This window comes from Cricetulus griseus, chromosome 6, assembly GCF_003668045.3.
Source record: "Cricetulus griseus strain 17A/GY chromosome 6, alternate assembly CriGri-PICRH-1.0, whole genome shotgun sequence".
Taxonomy (NCBI): domain Eukaryota; kingdom Metazoa; phylum Chordata; class Mammalia; order Rodentia; family Cricetidae; genus Cricetulus; species Cricetulus griseus.
This window is the reverse complement of record NC_048599.1, coordinates 144,523,984-144,548,125: the sequence shown is the minus strand read 5'-3', so window position 1 is coordinate 144,548,125 and position 24,142 is coordinate 144,523,984. Positions and strand designations below refer to the sequence as shown.

Below are 24,142 nucleotides of genomic sequence, written 5' to 3'. Positions count from 1 at the left end.
GTTCCACCGAGTAGAGCAGTGAAATCCTCACCACTGTGATAGTGAGATCAATTGATTATCATTGCTTCTGCACAGATCTGGATCCATCTGGTATTGGAGAGAAACAACTCCCCAACTTGTCCTTTGATATCACATGCATGCTGTGACACAAACTGCCTACACGTACAAATAAATGAATGTAATTTAAGAAACAAGCTGTGTGGTGGTGGCCTTTAATCCCAGCATTCAGGAGGCTGGGGCAGGCAGATCTCTGAGTCTGAGGCCAGCCTGGTCCACATAAGTTCCAGAACAGCCAGGACTACTCAGAGAAATCCTGTCTCGAAGAAACAAAAAAGAAAACCAAAACACCAATCAACAATAAGAACAAAACCCCCAACGAAGCCTGGTTGTGAAGGTACAGGCTCGTTTGGTCTCCAGAAGTCAAGTCTTTTTGAGGTGGCCTATGGAGATGCCCGAAAACCTAAGGACACACCTGGATTTCATTCAGTAGCCTCCAAGGGGTCTGGAAGCCAGTGCTTTGTTCATTTAGCCACCATATAGACAGTCTATTGGTTCTAGAAGCTGTGCAGCAAGGTGATGATAGATGAGTGCTCCTGGTGCACCTGCCTTGGCCTCCACCATGCTGGGATTACAGGTCTGTGCCTCCATGCCCAGGTAGACTGGGTTCTTGTGGGGTCCAGGCCGGTGGTGAAAGCACAGAAATGACCTCCCCTCACTGGGACTCTGAATAATGTCAGGACCCATAGGAAACAAGTAAGGACAAGGAGACCTAAAAGGAGAAGCTAGCCATGCAGTAAGTGGTATCAGTGGGGCCTGAGTAAGACAAGCAGAGGAAGAGCTGAAGTTGTCAAGGAAGAGGGACCCAGTATAGCTGTCTGGGGAAGGGGGAGGCACAGAGATGCTGGGGGGTGCTGGACTTCCTTAGCCTTTCGGTGTTTTAAAATCCTTTTTATTGTGTTTATGTCTGTGATGGAAAGGGGTGTGTCTATGCCACAGTATGTGTATGGAGGTTAAGGACCAGCCTGCAGGAGTTGGTTTCCTCTTCCCATCGATCTTGGGGATTGGATGCAGCTTGTCTTGCTTGGCCCACTTAGCCATCTCCCTGGCTCTTTCACTGACTTTTCAGAAGCCCTGGAGACCCCATGCAGATTTTAAGTTGGGGAAGACAGGATTAGAACAGTTTAGAAAGCTCTGTGGTTCTGTTTAGAGATTGGATGGGAGGCAGTAAGTTAGGGGCTGTGGTGGTGTCCAGGTTGTAGTAATATTTGTGAGGCTACAAAGCTAGGTCTGAGGCAGAGCAGTGGGTGGGGAGAAGGAGGTGAGCTGGGAGAGGTTTTAGGGGTGTTGAAGGGTTATGCCACGGTCATTGGACGGGAAGGATGAGAAGAGAAGGCTGGCAACCAGTTCTAGTTTGGAGTTTCACAGCATGTCCTGAGGTCAGCTTTGGAAGAACATTAGTTTCCCTAGGCACCTATGTAGTGTCTCCAAGAGGCAGCGGGCAGGGGCATCAAAGGCCAGGGAGACGTCATGATGGAGGTACAGGCTAGGGGCTTTTAGATGACCTAAGTTGTTGGGGACAGTCAGGCAGATGAGAGGATAGGAAAAGTGGAGGAAGGAGAGTGACACTTACATTGACAGATAGGCCCAGCCAGAGTAGCCAGAAGGCTCAAGAGTCAGCAGGGAGGCAGGTCTGTCTTCGGGTTTTTTTTTTTTTTTTTTTTTTTTTTTGACTCATCCCCCCCCCCCCCCCCCTTGTGCTTAATTCTCAGTGACCTTGAGCAGCTGCAGCTCTTCAGCTCAGGACAAGCCTCCACTTTCCAGTGAGGAGGCTTTGTAGCTGCGCACTTGAGGCTGTTCACCTCTTGGTGCTTCCCAAGTGTTAGACTCCGTAGCTGTCTATGCTGACTTCGTCGCTCATGGTTGCTTGGAGGAGGAAGTACGGATGTTTCACAGTGTGGGGAAGGACATGGTTTGTGCTGTGTGAACATGGCATCAGACTGTGGGATCCGGACCCAGGGAGGCATCTGAGAAACCTCCAGGTGGACTCTGTCTATTTCATGGATGGCCTTGTCCTTCTTTGTGACTTGTGGGGACAGACAGCACTGTCTTCGTGTTTCATGCCAGCCACAGACTCACAAGGACAAGCAAGCCCCAGGAAGAGGACTGCGGCAGTGGGGCAGAAAGGCAACTTACACTGAGCTTGGATACAGCTCTGTGGGATTTCTAGCTGGTTCTAGTCCAGTCGCACAGCCCCATGGTCTTCCTGTTGTAATAGCAGGAGGAATGGAGCTGCTTAAAATGTCAGCATAGGAACTTTGACAAAATGTTGTTTGTGGGGAGCATGGTGGCACACACCTTGAACCCCAGCATTTGGGAGCCAGGAGCAGGCAGAACTACATAGTGAGATCTTCAAAAAACCAAAACAGTAACAAGTTTGGTTTTCCTCACCAGTTTTTTGGAGACAGGGTCTCATAAAGGCCAAGCTGGCCCGGAACTCATGATGTAGCCAAAGATTGCTCCCACCTCCCACCAAGCCCAGCGTCTGCAAGTGTTTGATAAGGAAGGAAGAACACAGCAAAGGCTCATGTGGACAGTTTATTCTGGAAGAAGACATGTGCAGAAAAAGCAGTTTTAACTGTTTTCATCTGTGAAGGTCATGAGCGTTGAGCCCAAAAGAGGGAAGACATGAAGTGACGAATGAGGTGGACTGTCCCCTTGAGGGAACAGGACAACAGTAGGCAATACCATTGCTAAGCTAAGGGAGGATGCAGAGACACAGACGGCAGAAGGAGCTGTAAGACTGGCAGAGAATCACTTGGTCTGCATGCCCTGAGAGGCTAGCGTCCGATTCTTTCTCTTGGCTTGTCAGCATTCTTCTTTTCTTGGAGCCCCACCCTTTTCCTGTGCTTGATTCTGAGCCTAAACCCAGATAGGATGTTTCTTTTTCCTGGTATCTTTTTTTTTTAATCTTATGAGATATTTTTAGATTTGTTTATTTTATTTCACGTGTATGGGCATTCTGCCTATATGTCTGTGTACCATAGGTGTGCCTGTTGCCTGCAAAGGTCAGGAGAGGGTTTCAGATGCCCTGGAACTAGAGTTACAGACAGTTGTGAACCATCCTGGAGAACCAAACCTGGGTCTTCTGCAAGACCAACAAATGCTCTTATCCACTGAGCCATTTTTCCTAGTATCTTACTGTAAGGGTTTGGGAAAAGGAAGTAGCTCTCCTGAAACCGGACCTTTCTGTGTGCCTGTTTCTAGTGGGAGACTCTTTCCTGCCTCTAGTAGCTTCCCTGAGGCTAAATCTCTCGGCAGTGTGACACCTATAGAAGTCTGTATTGAAGGTTCCAGAGGGACTGTCAGTCCTTGATCAGATGAGCTAGGGCAGGGTGTCTCAGCCTTGGTACCATTTGTATTATGAGCCAGATTGTAGGTGTTTAATAGTACCCCTGGCCAAGGCACTCAGAAAAGTCTCAGGGGTCAGAGAATTCCCTGGGGGTAAATTCACTCTCTGTCCCAAACCACTGAACTACCCAGTCTGCTCTGGATTTCTGAGATCTAAAGAAGCAAGCACTCCATTCCATTCCCTTCTTTTCAGAGCGTAGTTTCCCCCTAATGTTGGTCCCTGGGAAACTCCACTCAAGAAATGTAACTGGGAACCAATAGATGCCACTTCTACTAATGTGTCTTCTGGTCACATCTCAGGTCCTGATGGTTCACAGACTTACTGCCTGTCAGAGAGTCTGTGCTAAAAGGACCTCAGTGGTTGGCAGAGAAACGCCTTCAGGCTGGAGACCAAATGGGGCATTAGTATATGAGCGCCTCTGCTGGTGGTGCAGGAGAGGGGTTAATTCCTAGCAAATACAGACTGCCTCCTGTGTCACTAGTCTTTTATTTCCCCCACTCTCTTCTTCTCCCCTTCCCTCTCTCTCTGCATCTCTCTTTCTCCTTCTCCCCTCCCTCCCTCTCTGCATCTCTCTCTGCTGTGTGTGTGTGTGTGTGTGTGTGTGTGTGTTGTGCACATGTATAGTTTATGTTCTAGGGATTGAAACCTGGGCCACTGAGCTGCACTGCCTACCTTCAAATGTTGAGACTTGGTGTAAATTTCCTGATAGGCCTGGAACCTGTAGTCCTCTTGCCCCAGCTGCTGAGTAACTAGGATTATAGGTGTGCCCACCCACCCAGGCTCCTTGTTTTTTTTTATTTTTTGGTTCAAAGTATCAAAATAACTAAGGCTTTAAGAAAATAGGCAGGACAGCCTCCAAAGCCACAGAGAAACCCTGTCTTGAAAAAAAAAGAAAAAGAAAAGAAAATGGGAATCATTTTAGTTTCTCTTTTTCGCTGGTCTTCCCACCTGTGTGTATTTTTATTTCACTGCAGTCCTTTTATCCAAGGAACACTGTGTTTAGGCAACCTTAAGAACAAGGTAACTTTCTTTACTTATTATTGTGTCTGTTATTATTTTTGGTGTTGATAATTGAAGCCAGGGCCATGTCTATGCTAAGGGACTGGCCCCAGGGTCACCTTCAGCATTGACTAGCCTGAGAGAAGCTAGCTTCTTTACTTTTTTGGCCCTCAACCTCATGAAATGGGAAAATACAAGGAGAATGTCTCTCTTTACAGAGAAAATGAAATCATTTCTGTATCGTGGCCTAGCACCCTTTTGGTCTCTGGGTAGGGCTTGCTTCTCTGATAGCAGGCATTCTCTCTCTCATGCACCCCTCTCAGGTCCTGGCAGGTAGCCAGTGTCATGGATGTCATAACCTTGGGCATCCAATTCTTACACAGCATCTGGGTTTGCACACCATTGTAATAAAGCCACCATCGTCCCAGCTTTCAAACCCATGGCCCCATTCTTCCCTCTCTTTCCCCACCACCCCAAAACCAAACTTAAATGGGTGAGGCAGTGGCCACTCCAAAGTTACAGAGAGGGCATTGTGTTCTTGTTGTGACTGATTTGTGTCTCTATTTTGGTCTTTCTTACATCTGCAAAGTACAGTTGATCTCAAATAGTAGAGTAAAATCTTATAAATGCTGTTTTATAAGGGGGGCATTATCTGAAGACTCTGTGACAGTCCCATGTTAAGGAAAACCACACTATTTCTTTTTTCTCTCTTTTCAAGTGAGTTTAATACACTTTATTTTTAGACAACCTACTTGACACATCTTTTCTTAAAAAAAAAAATAGTGCCTGTGCTCCAAATAAATCACAGCCAAAGTAAAGCTCAAGATGCTACCAGTGTCATTGTCCTCAGTGCTGGTGTATGGATGGTAATCAGGAGCCAGTTATGGTGACAAGTGATAGGTCCAGTGTAACCCTCAATTTGTCTTTTTCAAATAAGGAGATTACGTAAGAGCTTTCCCAACATGAGTGTGTAACTTCTCCAATTTTGTTTTTTCAAACAAGGAGATTACATAAGAGCTTTCCCAACATGAGTGTGTAACTTTCCGACCATATAGATGTACTCCCCAATCCAATCTGGACACTGCAAAGATGGGCAGAAAAACAACCACAGCCTGTTCAAGGCCTATCAATGCACACAAGTCTTTATTTATTTATCTCATTTTTTATGACAGTCTCGCTCTGTAGACCAGGCTGGCCTGGAAACTCACAGAGATCCACTTGCCTCTGCTGGGATTAAAGGCATGTACCACCATGCCAGTAGAGGTTTATTTATTATTATTTGGTTTTTCAAGACAGGGTTTCTCTGTGTAGCCGTAGCTGTCCTGGAACTCACTTTGTAGACCAGGTTGGTTTTTGTTTTGTTTTTAAGTGGGAGATTTGAAAAGAATTTTGTGATCTAATTTTGAAAAATAATTGCTGGGTGTGGTGGTGCATATCATTAATCCCAGAACTCAGGAGGCAGAGGCAGGTGAATCTCTGTGAGTTCCAGCCTGGTCTACAGAGCTAGTTCCAGGACAGCCAAGGCTACAGAGTGAGACCCTATCTCAAAAAAAAAAAAAAGAATAGAGAAAAGATAATAGTGTATGTGTTGGGGTAAAATTTGGTGTAGAGCATGGGTTTATTATATGTAAGATCCTGGGTCTGTCTCCAGGCAAAACAGCAACCCAACAAGTGAGTGCACAGAGAAATTCTAAGATGGTGACTGTTCTTACCTGAGCCTTGCTTGTGTCTTTACATTGGCACACCACCACAGTCCTCACTGCATTGGTGTGAGGACTAAGGGAAGAGTTTTTCTCATCCATCTGGTTTGCAGACTTGGACTATAGGACAGCCACTGTTCACCTGTACTATCCTTCAAGAATGAAGACATCTCCCCAACAAGCCCTCTGGGAAGACCTCTGAGGCCTGTGTTCAAGCTAAAGGCTTTGAAGTGGGTCTTCTGAACACTGGGGTCGTTTGGGAGTGGAGAACCCCTGGGCCGAGCCACCTCCTTCAGCTATGAGGCCCACTGCAACTCACAGAACTCTACTCATCTATGCCAGAAGGTTCTGTGTGGGCATTTTGCCAAATCGTCATATCACACTAGGTGTCAGAGATGGGATGGGAATAAGGATGCAGGACAGGAAGGGAGCTGCCATGTTTGAAGGTGACCAGGGCCTCTAAGAGTCCTCATCAAGTTCTGCTACCATAAAGGCCAGGACGGAAGCCTGAGCTGACTCTCGAGACACCCTGAGCCTGTGTCATCCTTCCAGAGCTCCATGGCTTTCATTGGTTGGTCCTATTTCTGTCTCTTCACTTTTCTATCCTTGATCTTTGCAACTTTCACCTGCTTTCATGGCCAGCCCCAACCACACTCCAGTTCATTAAAGTGTGTGCAGGTACACGTGTCTCTCATTAAAGAGTGTGCCTGTGTGTGTGCTTGAAGGCGTGTGTGGGTACATGTAGACATCAGAGGACAGCGTTGGATGCTGTCTCTCTGGAGCTGACTATCTTTCTGAGATGGTCTCTGACCAGGACTCGGGGCTCACCTAAGCAAGCCCCAGGGATCCTCCTGTCTGTCTTTCCAGCTCTTGGGTTACAAATACATGCCACTATGCCCAGCTTTGTATGTGGGTGCTGAGGTTTAAACTCAGGTCTTCCTGCTTGTGTGGCCAGAGGTGGATGGTGGAAATGACATTTTGGTTGAGTACTTGACCAGCTCTAGATGGCTCTTGGTCTCTCTCTGTATAGAGGAGATCTGCAAAGTAGATGCAATGAGATAGGATTATATTCTAGAAAATAACCCAGGCTAAAATGGGCTCTAATCCATGTTTCCTTTTTGGTACTGGATTAAAGAATGTAGGGCAGGGCTGGGATTGGCTGTTAATAATACCCAGGACAGATACATGCTCTGAGAGTGTGGGGGAAGTAAGCTGCAGTCACTCCAGTTGGTTATGCCTCTGGACATCTGTACTTGGTTTCATTTTTTCCTTATTGTATCTCCACCTTCCCAGATCAAAACGTTGCTAGAGCAATGTTTTTCACTTCATTTAAGTTAATTTTTGGTCTATATCCAGCCTGAGTCATTTAAGTTCAGATAAAGCAGAGGGAGCCGGGCTGTGTAGCTCAGTGGCAGAGCACACTGCGTCCCAGCACCAACGCAGCCACAGGGAAGCTGCCTTTCTGCTGGAGCAGTGAGATGGGGTCCTGTGGTGGGGGAGTCATGCAGTGAGCTGAGGTTGTTCTGCGTTTGGAAGAATTCAGCTGACTTTAACAAAAGCTCAGGACACCTGTACTTTACGTGCCCCCATTTCTCCCAACAGACGACTTCAGGGCAGTGTAATGGGAGTGCTCCATGCACTGTGTCCAGAGCAGTGTAATGGGAGTCCTCCATGCACTGGGTCCAGAGCAGTGTAATGGGAGTGCTCTATGCACTGGGTCCAGAGCAGTGTGATGGGAGTGCTCCATGCACTGGGTCCAGAGCAGTGTGATGGGAGTGCTCTATGCACTGGGTCCAGAGCAGCTTTCTGTTTGCTTTGTTGTTGTGCTGGGTGGTGGTAGCATATACCTTTAATCCCAGCACTTGGGAGGCAGAGTCAGGCAGATCTCTGTAAATTCAAGGCCAACCTGGCCTACAGAGTGAGTTTCAGGACAGCCAGGGCTATACAGAGAAACTCTGACTGGAAAAACCAAAATAAATAAATTAATTAAGAAATTTAAAAGCTCAAGGGTCTCACAGGAGCTCAGTCATTCTCAGGTAGAAGGCAAGGAGCTAAGGCACAGGGGAATAACTTCAGGATCAGAAACCACCAACAAAAAACAGTTGTGTTTGCATTTGGACAATTGATTGACATGCCAGCCTTCAATGAAATAGGTAGGACTCTAGTGCCCTAGATATGGCTTTGTGAATAAAAAATAAATTGGGGGGAGCTGGCGGTGGTGGCGCATGCCTTTAATCCCAGCACTCGAGGCAGAGATAGGCAGATCTCTGTGAGTTCCAGGCCAATCTGGTCTACAGAGGGAGTTCCAGGACAGGCTCCAAAGCTACAGTGAAACCCTGTCTTGAACCCCTCAAATAAATAAATAGATTAGGTGGGGCAGCTGTAGGGCTGGCGAGGTGGCTGAGCGGCCCGACCTGAATTTCATCCCTAGGACCCCATAAAGATGGAGGGAAATCCAGATATAGTGGAGCCCCTATAACCTCAGCACTCAGGAGGCGGGGTCAGTGACATTGCAACCTTAAGGTCAACCTGCACTACATAGTGAGTCTCATAAACTAAAATCTACCCAGGCTTCCTGGTTTCACTTAAATTGTGGTCACAAACCTCAATTAGCTTTTAGAACTGTCCAGAAATGCTAAAATTTAGTAATTGACTTCCCTGGTCTCTGGGGAGATGTATGGTTTCTTCTTTTTTCAAATCTTCCACTAACACCATTCACTGTCCCTCCTCCCATACTTCACCCCCAATACTCCTCACACTGTCGGGTGAGGTGCTCATGACTCAGCTCCATCCCCCTCCTCCCCAGAAGGGGGAGGCAGTCTTCCTATAACCCATCTTTTCTCTTGGATTTTCTTTTGTTTATTTTTGCCAACACCAAATGTTCTGCTCTATCACATCTTTCAGAAAAACAAAACTCGTCTTTGCTTTCTCACATCTGTCCTGTTAATTTGTTTTCTACTACCTTTTAGCAACTCTTCCAAGGTTATCTGTTAACTATCCTCTCTCCCACTAGTCTGACTCAATTCTTGTGTCATGAAAGCCAAGCTCTGTAGTTATGGATTTTATCCAGTCTTACCTCATTTCTCTCTCTCTATTGGTATTTTATTTTTATTTGTGTGCACATGCATGCGTGTGTGTGTGTGTGTGTGTGTGTGTGTGTGTGTGTGTGTGTGTGTGCCATGTGTATGCAGATGCCTGAGGTGCCCAGAAGAAGGCATTGGATCTGCTGCAGCTGGAGTTACTGGAGGTTGTGAGCTGCCCTTTGTGAGTGTTGGGAGCAGCAAGTGCCCCTCACTGCCAAGCTATCTTTGCAGGCCCTCTTCTTTCTTTTCCTTCTTTCCTTCTTTCCTTCTTTCCTTCTTTCCTTCCTTCCTTCCTTCCTTCCTTCCTTCCTTCCTTCCTTCCCTCCCTCCCTCCTTTCTTTCCTTTTTTCTGAGACAAGGTTTCTCTGTAGCTTTGGAACCTGTCCTGGAACTCCCTCTGTAGACCAGGATGGTCTCAAACTCACAGAGATCCGCCTGCCTCTGCCTCCCGAATGCCAGGATCAAAGGCGTGTGCCACCACTGCTTGGCTATCCCTTGGTTATTTTGAGGCAGGCTGGTCTTGAACTCACCAGCCAGATTGGCTTCACCTTCAGCATCTTCCTAACTGTTTAGGTTCCGGGCATGTCCCACCTACCACAATGTGCTATTTTTGTTTTTAATCATCAGAAGAAAAGTTCCTGAAAACTTGAGAACACTTTATGACAGGTTGGATTACAGAAGATGATCAGAGGCAGAGTCCACCTATGTCTTAGAAGGATGGGCAAGGACCTGAATTCGTGAAACACTGATGTCTGCCATGAGCCTTATAGTCATTCCAGGGTGGTGTGTGGCCTGGGCTTTCAGAGCAGCAAACATCCTATTTTCCTATACTGCTTCTGTGGCCACTCCTGTTTGGCCTATCAACATGACATGACAACAGCGATGAGAGCATAGCACAGATGAGCTTACAGTGTGGAAGACCTCAAGCCCCTGCTGACTGGAGAGTGTGAAGGGGACTCTAGGGCCAGAGACCTGGTCAGAGTCTTTTATTTACTTAGAGCAGTGCTTCTCAAGTCTAATATCCTTGGGAGGACTCAGGTCACAGCTGTCTCCATAGGAAGGCTGCGAGGTCATTGCCCTCCTTTTCATGCTCTTCTGAGCCCTTTCCAGATGTCACCTGATTCAAGACAGATTGGCTTCGGAAGCAGAAGGGACACACAGCTGTCCTCTGTGAAGCCAGACATTAATGAGAGCCACAAAGATGTAAAACCCCAGCATTTTCCCTAAGATTTTTTTTACTGAGAAAAATAGTTATTGTTCATTCATTAAAATAGTACTCATGTTAACATATAGTGGTTTATTATTATTTTAAGTGAATCTGTTAATTTTTTTCAGTTTACTTTTGTTTTTTTTGAACAACTCTATCAACATTGTGCTACCTGATTGTCTTAGGATGGCCTCAAATTCAGACCTCACCCATCTCAGCCCCCCACGAGCTGGGATTACAGGTGTATGCTCGTACCTGGCTCAGTTTTGTTGTTGTTTGTTTGTTTGTTTGTTTTTTTGAGACAGGGTTTCTCTGTGGCTTTGGAGGCTGTCCTGGAACTAGCTCTTGTAGACCAGGCTGGTCTTGAACTCATAGAGATCTGCCTGCCTCTGCCCTCCCCCATGCTGGGATTAAAGGTGTGCACCGCCCACCACCCTACTCAGTTTTGTTCTTAATGCCAGAAGATGTTTATCCATGTAGATAATCTCTGGGGTCTTTTGTTTTGAAAAGCATAAAGAAGACCTGAGATTAAAATGTCTGTGAGTTAGTGAGTTACAGAGACAGGAAAAGAACTGCCTCTGTGGTGGGTGATGGTGGCTCTGTCCACAGACCAAACTGCATAACTGAAGAGAGCAAGGTCTGTGGGAGACGCCCTAGTCTAATAGGCAGGTGTGGAAGTCTGTGAAATTTCAGTAATATTATCTCCCTTCCTCTCTCCCTCCCTCCCTCCCTCTCCTTCTCCCTTCCCTCCTGCCTGCCTTCTTCTCCCCTTGGCTCTTTCTTCCCCTCCTCCTTTTTTAGAGATCATGCATGATGTCATCAAGAAAGTTAAGAAGAAGGGGGAGTGGAAGGTGAGTGAAGAGCAGTTTGTGACCCCCAAGGTACGTGAGAAAAACAGGAATGTGTGGATGAAGCACAGGCTGTGCGAGGTCAAGGCCTGGAGTGTGCAGCCCTGCACCACACAAGCAAGCTGGGCAGCATGGTGACAGACTTGTGACCTGGGAGGTAGAGACTGGATCTGCTGTCTAGCTGGGTCAGTCTGTCGAATGGGTGAGTCCTGGGCTCACTAGAGCACTTGCTTCAGAAAAGAAAGTGGAGAGCTATTGGAGAGGACGCCTGACATCAGCATGTGCATGCCTTCATACACACATGAACAATACATGCAAACACACTCCCCGCCTACACACAGAGGGCAGAGCTGGAGGGGAGTTGACAGGAGTGAGAGCCAGGGCCGAGCATGCTTCCTGTATGATCTTGGCACAGAGTCTCTTCCTGGTCATGGAACCAGTGAGTGGGCTCAGCAGATAGAGGTTCTCTGAGATGGGTATCACACTGGCCAGGAGCTGGAGGGACTCTTCTGGAACTTCCTCACATGCCGGTGAAGGGTCTACACTGTCCATTTGGAACCTCAAGTTTCCCTGGAGCCAAGAGGCCACACATTCTCAAGCTCACTGGGCCTGGGAGCTCATTGACAAAGGAGGATTTTGAAGCCCCGTCCTGGCCCTGAGGGGTTCTGTTTTGGTTCCCACAGTTCTAGAGGGGAGGCCATCTGCTTAGGCATGCCTCTCTCACTCTTCCCATCAGTCAAGGCTTGCAGACACAGGAATTTCCTCATCAGGTGAGGCTAAGGGGCTGCTGTTCGGCAGCAGAAGCTTGTTTTCTTTCTTTTTTTTTTTTTTTTTCCTCTTTTTTCTTTTTTTGGTTTTTTGAGGCAGGGTTTCTCTGTGTAGCGCTGGTTGTCCTGGAACTTGCTTTGTAAACCAGGCTGGCCTCCAACTCACAGAGATCTACCTGCCTCTGCCTCCTGAGTCCTGGGATTAAAGGTGTGGGCCACCCCCCCACACTCCCACCCTCGGGGAAACAGAAGCTTCTGGATCAGGACCAGCTGTGCTGCTCAGGCTTAGCTCATGGCCTCTTCCTGCTTTATAGGCCTGTTCTCACTGGTGGCTGTTTCTCTCTACTGTGGGGTGAAAGGAAAGATGAGGTGAGCACGGCAGGGGTGGAACATTCTTGTGCTTGTAGTCTGGACAGAGATGTGTGCTGATGAAGCTAGGAGCCCTGATGGTAGCTGCACAGAGCCGACACTGACAGTCTCCCATGAGAGCAAGTTACCACCTGAAAACACCACAGCTGTGATGACTGCCTCTGAGTGTTGGAGCCCTCCATGATTCCCTCCTCTTTTTAATTTTGTGTATATGCTTATGAACATTTGTAAAGCTTCTGAAGTCAAGTCAGTGAGAGAGGCTGAGGCTGAGAACTAAAAGCAAGTATGTGTCCCAGCGAACCTTCCAAGCCATAGGGAACAGCGTCTCATACATTTCTACTTTCCACATAGTCCTTTTGAAGCCCCATGCAGGAAGCAGTGAGAGAGTGAGGGCAGGAGCTGTGCAGCCCTGAGCGGTTCTCTTCCTTCCAGGTGCTGGTGGTGGACCAGTTAAGCATGAGGATGCTGTCCTCCTGCTGCAAGATGACAGACATCATGACCGAGGGAATCACAAGTGAGCACAGCACTCTCCGCTTCCCTTGCAGCATGCTGTACCCTCCCTATTCATTACTGTCCTGTGAATTTAGATGCTTCCAGCAACCTGTGTGGTAAGACTGTAAGCCCCTGTGATGCCTGAAGATCCCTGTTTCTGACTGGAGCCCTCACAGTGCCAGATGGAATGAAGGGCCAGATGGAGAAAAAAAGATAGGCTAGAGAGATGGCTCAGTGGTTAAGAGTGTATACTGCTCTTTCAGAGGATCCAGGTTCAGTTCACAGCCCCCATATTAGGTGGGTCACCTAGGAATCTGGTACCCTCTGCTGGCCTTCATGGGTACTGCATTCATGTGCATAAACCCATACACAGACACACACCTATGTACATAATTCAAAAATATTTTTTAAGGCAAGATGGCACTCTACCCAATAGGAAAAAATAAATATTGAATGAAGGAAGAGACCCAAAAAGCAGATACATAGGTGTGAAGTACTCACCTTCATACTGATGAGGGGCATGAGACACCTGGGTGTCCCAGATGAGGGTCAGTAAGGTCAGGGAAGCGGTAGAAAAATGCAATCCCCAGTTTGATGGTATGTCAGTCGGTGCAGCTGCTCTACAAAGCACTTGGCAATATGTGTCAAAGTTTAAGCTATGTGTGCCTTGTGACGAAGCAGGCTCAGAGTTACATGTGTATTCTGAACCAGCTCAGGCATGTGCCCAGCAAACATGCACAGATGTGTTCAGACTGTTGCTCACAAGAGGCCTGAATGAAAACAGCCAAAGCACCCATCAAGACTGGGCTTGTAAATCAGGTTGGTGGGTAAGGACATTTGACACCAAGTCTGATAGTGTGTTTGATTCCTGGTACCCACATGGAGAGAACCAACTTCTATAGTTTTCCTCTGCCTTCATGTGCATGCATTCGTGCACGTGCACACACACTAGCTCAATCAATAGACAAGTATAAAACAATAGGGACAAATAAGAAGAGACTGGGTAGTTGGATGTGGTAGTACATGCCTGTAATCTCAACACTCAGAGTCTAGAGGATCACCATTATTCAAGAATAACCTGGGCTATGTAGTGAGTTTTGGGTCCAGTCTGGGCTGTGAGTGAGATTCTGTATAAAAAAAAAAAAGAAAAGGAAAGGAAAGGAAAGGAAGGAAGGAAGGAAGGAAGGAAGGAAGAAAGAAAGAAAGAAAGAAAGAAAGAAAGAAAGAAAGAAAGAGGTAGAATGGTTAAATAAATTGTACAGTAGTTATACTACAGCATACCTTACAGCAGTGCAAGCAGGCAGCCTCTTACTGCTCACAGTTGCATTACTGAATCTGATGAACATAAGCAACAGAAGAAAAATAGCTGAAGAGATGGCTCAGTCAGCAAGGTGCTGGCTGTGCAATCATGTGGGCCAGCCTGGTGTGGTGGCTCACATCTATAATCTCAGCACTTAGGAGGCAGAGGCAGGAGGATCTCTGCCTTCAAGGCCAGCCTGGTCTACATTACCTGCCCCATGTCTATAAGAAAATGAACAAACCAAAGCCCCAGGCTGTGCTTCACCCAGGGACTGTTGGGAGTTCGGTCACATGGGAGATGTATTTGCAATGCCTGATTAGGAGTGCACAGGAAAGCATTGGCTTGGTGGCTTGGTGCGCAGTGCTGGGGGTTGGGGGGTGAACCCTGGACCACATTCGTGCTTGGCAAGTGCTCTACACCACCGAGCTCCTGCTCAAAATGGTGTTGACAGATAAACTCATGGAATTGGAAAGGAATTCTAGGGGATCAGTCCTTAGTCCTTGATAGAATGCAGCCTGTCTTCTCAGAACTCATCAAAGAATGTAAACTGGGTGGGAAGGGTCTTCCGTGGTAGGATTTCAGGGTTTCTGACATCTCTGGCAAAATGGAGCAATGGGCTTCATCTCCAAGGTACACAGTGCTTAAGGAAGTGGCAAGGGCTCTTTGTGGACTGTTGTCTGTGCTAGTCTGAGGGTCTGGCCAGATTGCTTCTGGTTTTCTTGATCACTGTGGGCTTTGTCTCTGTCTAGTTGTGGAGGATATCAACAAGCGCAGAGAGCCGCTCCCCAGCCTAGAGGCCGTGTACCTCATCACCCCGTCTGAGAAGGTAAATCCCTCCCCCCCCCCCCGTGTTCCCAGCTCAGGCTGAGACAGTGGGCTTAGGCTGTGTGGCACAGACCGCCTGACATTTCTAGGTTAAGCAGACATTTTACACTCTGCTCTGTTGAAGCATTCGATCAGAGGTGGGTAGGGTGGGGGTCTTGTGCAGTGAGGCGGAGGGAATTGAGTCTTAGGGAACACAGCCACTGTGCTGAGTGGAAAGCCAGAGCTGGCACCTGAACCCCTACCTTCAGCATTCTGGCTCCCCTCATGTTCTCCAGGTAGTCCTAGCTCTGAGCTTTGTTGTTTTATGTTTTCAGGGTTTATTTCTTCAGTTTCTAGCTAGTACTTAAATTTGTTCACCTTGGTTCCATACAAGGACCATCTCCCACCTTTTAGCTGATAGTCATTGCCAGGTTTGGTTGGGGTTTGGTTTTTTGGTTTTTGTTTTTGTCAACTTGACACAAGTTAGAATTATCTGGGCAAAGAAACTTCAGTTGAGAAAACACTTCCACCCAATTGTCTGTAGACAAGTCTGTAAGGCATTTTCTTGATTAATGAGTGATATGAGAGGGCCCAGCCCAGAGTGGCCAGTGTTGCTCCTAGGCCCAGGTGGTCCTAGATAATATGTATTTTCAAAAGCAGGTTGAACAAGAGAGTGAGGGAGCCATCAGCTTCATGGCCTCTGCCTCAGCTCCTGCCCCCAGGTGCCTGCCCTGACTTCCTTCCCTCAGCAATAGACAGGGATGTTGAACTGTGAGCTGAAATAAACCCTTTCCTTCCCAAGTTGCTTTTGGTCATGGTATTTATCACAGCAATAGAAACCCTAAGACTTGGGCTCCTTATTATTAATTTAAAAAAAAATCCCCTAGTCTTCACACTTTCAAAAACTGTCTTGTGGGTAAATTTCCATAGTTAAACTGCCTGAGTGTCATCAACATGAACCTTCTGGAAGGTTCTGAAGGTCAGGAATCCAGGTTCCAGGGGCACTGCCACTTCTCCTGGAGTGTCAAACACAGTGCTGTGGTCACACATCAGAAACCCTTGCTGTAGTGCATGGAGCCTGAACCAGATTGGATCAGCAGATAGCAGTTGCTCAGTTCTGAAACTGAGTCGAATGCCCTTTTGTTCCCATTCACAGTCGGTCCACTCTCTCATCAGTGACTTCAAGGACCCACCAACTGCTAAATACCGGGCTGCACATGTGTTCTTCACAGACTGTAAGTACCCTGCTCACCCAGGTTGGCATTTCCTCACAACACCACTGAGCCCTGGCCAAGTCAGGGCAGCAGCAGAAGTGTGCTGTGCCCCCTTGAGAAGAGGAGTGGTGTAAGATATATGCGCACACACACACACACACACACACACACACACACACACACACACACACACACACACACACACACACACGTCCCCCTACCAAAAGAAGTGGTTTATCTGATGAACCCACCATGCTCCTCTGGGAACAAAGGATTTCCTGCTGAGAAGCCATTCTGATGTCCCTATAGCCTGTGGGCTGTTTCCATCTTTCCATCAGGTCTTCAGACCATGAGAGTTCCAAAGTTGTTGCCCCAGAGTTAGTTTTCTGATTTTGTGCAGTTTTGTGTATGGATAAGCTGTTAAGTAGCGACAGAGGATAAAGTGGCAGACTTCACCAGATCTTCTGCCTCAGGATAACCCCACAGGCCACCCCTGAGAATACAGCAAGGGAGTAGCAAGGAATATAATAACCTTGAGATGACAAAAGAAGCAGGGAGACAGCACTGGGGACTGTCAACCAGCAAGATGCCCCCGAACCTCAGCTATCTTTCTGGTCTGGAGGGTCTCACGGCCTACCAGGGGCCTCGGTTCCCCTTGTATCTTCTCTACTTCACTGTACAAACACCAGACATGTGGTGCTGTCTTCCTCCCCCTTTCTTAATGACTTGCGTTGGTCTCCTCCCCTGGGCATCAGCAGATAGTTTTCATTAGCCCTTGTATCTCTGTCTGCTGCTGTTTGCTGTGTTGAGGGCCTGCAGGTAGTTTCCCATTTCTTCTGTACCTCAAGGTTCGTCTTGAGGGTGGAGTGAACTTACTAGGTGCCTTTTTAAAGTCTGAGTAAAGTGAAGGACGCAGTGACTGAGCTGTCAGATGGACGGAAACCCCACTGTCTTCTGTCATTCTTGCAGCATGTCCAGATGCCCTGTTTAACGAGCTGGTAAAATCTCGAGCAGCCAAAGTCATCAAGACGCTGACGGAAATCAACATTGCATTTCTGCCCTATGAGTCCCAGGTGCAGTCTGTTTCCTTGTTACTCCATCGGCGTTGGAAGGGCAGGGGTCATATTCTCAATCGCCAAGTGATGTTCTGTGCGGGTGTCTATTTAAGGGGAATCATCTGTGGCATCTGCCCAACACCGTCATCTCAGTCACCTGCTGTTGCTGGCTCTACTGCTCACTGTGCTCCTTGTATGTGTCACCACTGATCACTGACTCCTCGAATAACCCAAAGTAGTGGTTCCTAAAAGAGGGGAGGGGAGGAGAGGCAGAGAGCAGAGCACCCATCTGCTGCAAAGGAGTCTGTTTTATTGGCGTTAACCCCAGTTTGTCATGTGCTGAGAGAACAGATGGTCACCTCCGTCATTAGCATTTCACTTACCCTCACCCGAAGTCCTGTCAGCAAAGTCCTCCCTGTGGGGATAAACCACAGCGGTAAAGCTGACTGTGAGAACAAACATACATACATACATACATACATACATACATACATACATACATACATGCATGAGTATTGTGAGGACTTGTCCAATGTTTTCTCCTGGCAAAGGGAATCAGGAGCCCCAGAATGTGTTCTGTAGTGATGAAAGATGTCTACTGGGTCTTTATGGATCAGCCACTAAAACTGGAGTTTTCTTAGAGATATGTGGGGCTAGGAGTGCAGCTCAGGTGGTACATTGTTTGCCTAGAGTGCACGAAGCCTTGAGCTGGCGTTTTATAAACAGCCTGGTGGCACAGGTCTGTGTTCCCAGCACTTGGGAGGTAGATGGAGGCAGATCTGGAATGGAAGGTCATCCTCAGTTATATAACAAGTTTGAGGTGAGCTAGGGCTACATGAGACCCTTTCTTGAGAGAGAGTGCATGAAGAGTCAAAGCTGGCTCTTTGCCTCTTTGCTTGTCCTGAACCTGACTCCTGCCGGAGGGTTGTATATATTTACTCCCTTCCCATTCAAACACCATCATCACTGAATTAAACAGAATTCAGCTTTAGCACATACAGCTTATTATATTTCAGAAAATAATGAAATGAGAAATAGTAAGTTTTTTTAACAAATATTTTTATTTATATGCATTGGTGTTTTGCCATGGGTGTCAGGTCCCATGGACCTGGAGTTACAGACAGTTGTTAGCTGCCACGTGGCTGCTGGGAATTGAACCCAGGTCCTCTGGAACAGCAGTCGGTACTCTTAACTGCAAAGCCATCTCTCCAGCCCCAAGTTTTAAAAATCACTTTTTCAAAAAAAAATTCACTTTTTACCTGGCTTAGTGCCCCCCCACCACCACCTTTAATCCTGGATTCAGGAGACAGAGTTGGGCAGATCTCTGTGAGTTTGAGACCAAGCTGGTCTATAGAGTGAGTTCCAGGACAGCCAGGGCTGTATAGAGAAACCCTTCCAAAAAGGAAAGAAAGAAAGAAAGAAAGAAAGAAAGAAAGAAAGAAAGAAAGAAAGAAAGAAAGAAAGAAAATCACTTTTTAAAGCAAACACAGTCTCATTCCTATAATCCCTGCACTAGGATTCTGAGGTAGGAGAAGTACCTCAAATCAAGACCAGTCTGAGCTAAGCAGTGAGTTCCAGGTCAGCCTGAACTACAGAGTAAGGTCCAGGCTCAATAATAGTAATAATAATAATGATAATCATACCACTTTTAAAAGGAAGTCCAGAGTTTACACAGTGAGAACTTGAGAAAATCCTAGCTGTTACACTCCATCTTAAAGTGAATTCTGACTTCCACAGCCCTTCATCAAAAGGGGTGGGAGGAGGAGGAGAGCACTTAGAACAGTTTGCTGAAGACAGGATATTATTAAACCTATAAAAAGCTCCCTTATTTGCCCACAGTTGTGGCACAATCTCCAGCTCATGCTTTATTTATTAAAGGCAAACTCAGACTGGCCTATGAACCCTGGCACTGACCTCCCCTGGCATTGCTCATCGGATGCCCCAGGTGCACACACCCTGAGAACCATGGCATCACCTTTCCCCCTCATGGAAGGCTTCAGCTGGCAGTAAACACTCAGCTCCTTGAAGCCCTTCTCAGAGAGCCTCCTCCCTGAGTCCAGGCGCCTTCCCCTTCTAGCTGTCCAGGGCACTCTTTGCCTGCTTTATTCTTTTCTTAGCTGTTATCAAGTCCTCCACCTCATACAATTTACTTTTCATTGTGTTTAATGTCTGTCTTTTCTTGTATGTGTCAGACTGCCTGGAGCAGGGATGTTTTGTCCCTGATAGTGGAAGTGCCAGGCACTGGGGTAAACAAAAGCATGTAGCAGGCTGCCAGGGCAAAGGATGCTTCAGCAGTTCACCGCAGGACTTACAGCCCCTGCCTGTTTTTTTCATTCCTAGGTGTATTCCCTGGACTCTGCTGATTCTTTTCAAAGCTTCTACAGCCCTCACAAGGCTCAGATGAAGAATCCTATCCTGGAACGCCTGGCAGAGCAGATTGCAACCCTGTGTGCCACCCTAAAGGAGTACCCAGCTGTGCGGTATCGGGGGTAAGGCAGCATGCTGGACTGCTCTGGATGGGGTATTTTGTGTCCCACAAATACCTGAGTTCAATCCCTGGAACCCATGAAAAGATGGAAGGAGAGAATCAGTGTCACAAAGTTGTCTTAGGACTCATATATGTGTGCATGCTTACATACCCCCACGCACATATCACAAAATGATACATAAACAAAAATATTCTTTCAATTATTTTATCATTTACTATATTCAGAAAAGAACATATGTATATTCAGTTACTGAATAGTCAAAATATAAACCCCATGCCCCTGCAGTCAGATTTCCTAGTTTTCAACTCTTCGAAATGTTTTCAAACCAACATCATCTTTGTAGAGGGTTTGAAAGTGAAATACAAAGTCAGGTATGGTGGGGCACATCTGTAATTTTAGCACTTGAGTGGCTGTGGCAGAAAGATGAGACATTCACGATTACCCTCAGCTACACAGCAAGTTTGAGGCCAGCCTGGTCTACATAAGACCTTGATTCAAAATAGAGAGAGAGATACAGAGACAGAGACACAGAGAGAGAGGGAGGGAGGGAGGGAGGGAGGGAGGGAGGTGGGGGAGGTGAATAATTCTGTAAAGGGCATAGTCTTTGGAGATATGTGTGTGTGTGTGTGTACATATATATGTATACATACATAACACAAATATACATATACATGTATTGGGTTTTTTGTTTGTTTATTTTTTGTTTTGAGACAGGGTTTCTCTACAAAGCCCTGGCTGTTCTGGAACTCACTATGTAGACCAGGCTGTTCTCAAACTTGGAGATTTACCTGCTTCTGCCTCCACCTCCAAGTGCTAGGCTTAAAGGTGTGCACCACTACCACCTGGCCAGTCTTTGAATTTTTAAAAAAGATTTTGTGCTAGGTGTGGTGGTACACATCTTTAATCCCAGTACTTGAGAAACAGCGGCAGGTGGAGTCCTGAGTCTGATGCCAGGTGGTCTACAGAATTAGTTCCAGGACAGCCAGAGATACACAGAGAAACTCTGTCACAAAAACAAAAACAAAACATAGGGTGCTGGGAATTGAACTTCGGTCCTCTGGAAGAGGAGTACACTTTCTTAACCTCTAGGCCATCTCTATAGTCCCCATTCTTTGGTTTTCATGAAGTCACTGACTCATCACTTGCTGTGTACTGAGTGCTGGGGGACTTAAAGCTAAAGATACAGTGCCATCCTTAGATGTTCCAGAGGATCTGGAGGGCAAGTGATGAAGGGTGCCAGTATGTGTGAAGGCAGCGTTCACCAAGGCCCTGGAAGCCAGTGCCTTCAAGCAGCAGATCACAGTGCTAGGGGCATCCAGAGTGGGGAGCAGCAGCCCTCCCAGCCTAGGACAGGTAGGAGTGTGTATGTGGCAGGTTTTCTGAAGGGGTTCAGATTGCAGTAGATGGGTTAGGAAGGGTGAGGGCATTGCCTCAGCACTAGGCTCTTGCTGTTGGTGTAAGCAAAGCTTCAGGAAAGCAAAGAACAAGTGTAGTCTAGCACAGTAGCAATGTAGGGCAGGTTTAGTTTCGTGAGACCTCCTGAGGGGAGCAAATCAGAGATTTGGGAGACAATGAACTGAGTAGGAGTCTGGGCAGGGAAATGCAGAAGGAGGCAATGAAGCCAGGTCCCCAATGCAGAGCAGGTCTGAGCTTGAATGATGATGCTGTGGACAGACAGGATGGCCTAAGGAGCAAGCGCTCTGTGCAGCTCAAGCTTCTGCTCTGATATAAGAGGCTGGTGGCTCTGAGCACCCTGCACCTGCACCAGCTTCTAGCTCTCCTCATTGCTGGTATTCTCTGACCAAAAAAAATAAACAAAACAAAACAAAACAAACAAAAATGGTACAAGGTGAGAAAAGGGCTGTGTCCATCTTCCTGACACAGTAGCAGGAGCTTGATCTTGGAACAGATGCAGCGGCATGGAGGTTGGCAAAGGTGTAGATTGCAGCCATATCATCTAAGGCAAGAAGAAGGAACAAGAAAAATCCTTTACAGGCTGGGCACTAAGCTGAGCATTTGATTGTTCTTTTTAAACTACATATGTAACATGTGCATTTCTTTGTCTGTTCACTCTTGAGACAGAGTCTTACTATGTAGCTCTGGCTGGCCTTAACCTTGTGGTGGCTGTCCTTCCTGAGCCTCCCAAGTGCTGGAATTATAAGGGTGTGCTGCCATGCCTCTCATATGTGGGTACACTCTTACGGTGTAAATCCTAATATAGACAGTGCTCCCACCTCTCTTGTCTATCCCACACTGCCCAGCATCCTGCCTGGAGGCACTTGGCATGTTATTTGGATGCACAGGTGGCTCACCCGCCGTCTTTCTCCTTTGGTTAGGGAGTACAAGGACAATGCATTGCTGGCTCAGCTGATCCAGGACAAGCTGGATGCTTATAAAGCTGATGACCCAACAATGGGGGAGGTAAGTCTGGCCTTCTACAAGGCTTTCATTCTGAGTAAACTGTTTATGTGGCAGGCAAGCATGGCCCTGCAAGTCACAGAGCATTTGATTGTTCTTTTTAAACTACCTATGAAACATGTGCATTTGTTTGTCTGTTTACTCTTGAGACAGAGTCTTACTATGTAGCTCTGGCTGGCCTTAACCTTGTGGTGGCTGTCCTTCCTGAGCCTCCCAAATACCTAGAGGTACCTTTGTGAGGCTGCTTTTCTGCCCAGTGATCTCTATCTAGTGAAGTGCCCTTGCTGCCCCTTGTTGCCCCTTGCTGCTGGGGCAGGCCGGTGCTAGGGTGACCAGCTTGTCCTGTTTGCTGCGACTCCCAGATGCAGCCCTGAATGTTCAGGGAACTCCCCAGTAGCAAAATACCAGAGGTAGCAAGTAGACAGTGGCACAGTCTCCCCTTTCTGTGCATCTCACTGGCTTCACTAGTGTTTGCATGTACTCCATGTGTGCACAGTTCTCTGTACTTTTTTGTTTGTTTGTTTGTTTTGTTTTGTTTTTTGAAAAAGTGTTTCTCTGTGTAACAGCTCTGACTATCCTGGAACTCTGTAGACCAGCCTGACCTCAAACTCACAGAGATCTGCCTGCCTCTACCTCCCAAGTGCTGGTATTAAAGGCGTGTGACACCACCGCCCAGCAGTTCTCTGGACTTTTAACACAATACATAGTTTGTGTAACCAACACTGCCATTGAGACAAAGAGCTGGGAGCTAGAGCACAGCTCGATGGCAGAGTGCATGCTTACTTAGCATTGTATGACACCCTAGCTGATCCCCAAGACACAGAACTCTGCCATTAGTGCTGTGGACTTGTAATTGAACCCCTCAGTGTTGGACACTACAGTAAGTCACCCGTTTGCAATGAACTGGTGCTCACTGTATTGCATAAGCTCCCTTTGGCCCCGGCCATAGCTTCAGGGCTGTGTCAGGGCTGTGGCGTATCACCTGGAGTGGCTGTTGCTCTTGTCCAGGCAGGCACAGCACCAGAACTCAATTCCTGCTGCCCTGTAACTAAGCGGTTCCACTAATTGGAGTGACTCAAGTTGGTTGTGTGTCTCTTGAAGCATCTCCCTGTGTCTTGCCAGGGTCCTGACAAGGCACGGTCCCAGCTCCTGATCCTGGATCGTGGCTTTGACCCCAGCTCTCCTGTGCTTCATGAATTGACTTTTCAGGCTATGAGTTATGATCTGCTGCCTATTGAAAATGACGTTTACAAGTAAGTATGAAGTCACAAGGTCCACAGTGACGAGCTCTGAAGTTGACTGGAATTCCTCTGACTAAGAAAAAAGATGTGTTTGTAGTTTTTACTTTTCTATTTTTGTATGTGTGTATGTAGTATGCATGCATGTCACATATGATATGCATGTTTGTGGGGGCGTGTTGAAGGCCAGGCCCATAATTGATGTTGGCTGTCATATTTGATTGCTTTCTACTTTATTGAGGGAAGATCTTTCACTGAACCTAGAGCTTGCCAATTTCAGCTAGTCTGTCTTGCTAGTTTACTCCAGGAACCCCCTGTTTCTGCCACCCAGTTCTAGTATTACAGGTGGCTGCCATGCCTGCCTCCCGTTTAAATGAGCTCTAGGCATCTGAACTCTTGTCCTCACACTTTTGTGGCAAGCTCTTTATCCACTGAGCCATTTCTCCAAGCAGAAAAAGAATTTGTTGTTATTGTTGTTTGGCTTTTGTTTTTCGAAACAGGGTTTCTCTGTGTAGCTTTGGAGCCTGTCCTGGAACTCACTCTGTAGACCAGGCTGGTCTGGAACTCACAGAGATTCGCCTGCCTCTGCCTCCTGCCCAAGAGCTAGGATGAAAAGAGTGTGCCACCACTGCCTGGCGAGAGTGTTTTTAATATTAGGAAAAGTATGTGCATTGATACAGTTTCTTAGATAAACCTACAAGGTTTTCTGTGGGTTTCCCCAGTCCGTTCTGCATTTCTTGGTGCTTGCTA

General features: G+C 47.0%; 1 protein-coding gene across 2 annotated transcripts in view; it reads left to right on the top strand.

The window, feature by feature from the left end:
• Nucleotides 1-24,142, top strand: part of Stxbp1 (syntaxin binding protein 1) — a 58,070-nt gene that overhangs the window by 11,667 nt on the left and 22,261 nt on the right. For both annotated transcript variants that reach the window (XM_027423775.2, XM_027423776.2), the window contains exons 2-9: nucleotides 11,200-11,249; nucleotides 12,815-12,896; nucleotides 14,924-15,000; nucleotides 16,135-16,213; nucleotides 17,162-17,265; nucleotides 19,588-19,736; nucleotides 22,073-22,157; nucleotides 23,277-23,407. In XM_027423775.2, the coding sequence (XP_027279576.1) occupies nucleotides 11,200-11,249; nucleotides 12,815-12,896; nucleotides 14,924-15,000; nucleotides 16,135-16,213; nucleotides 17,162-17,265; nucleotides 19,588-19,736; nucleotides 22,073-22,157; nucleotides 23,277-23,407 (757 nt within the window). The remainder of the gene's footprint in view (nucleotides 1-11,199; nucleotides 11,250-12,814; nucleotides 12,897-14,923; nucleotides 15,001-16,134; nucleotides 16,214-17,161; nucleotides 17,266-19,587; nucleotides 19,737-22,072; nucleotides 22,158-23,276; nucleotides 23,408-24,142) is intronic.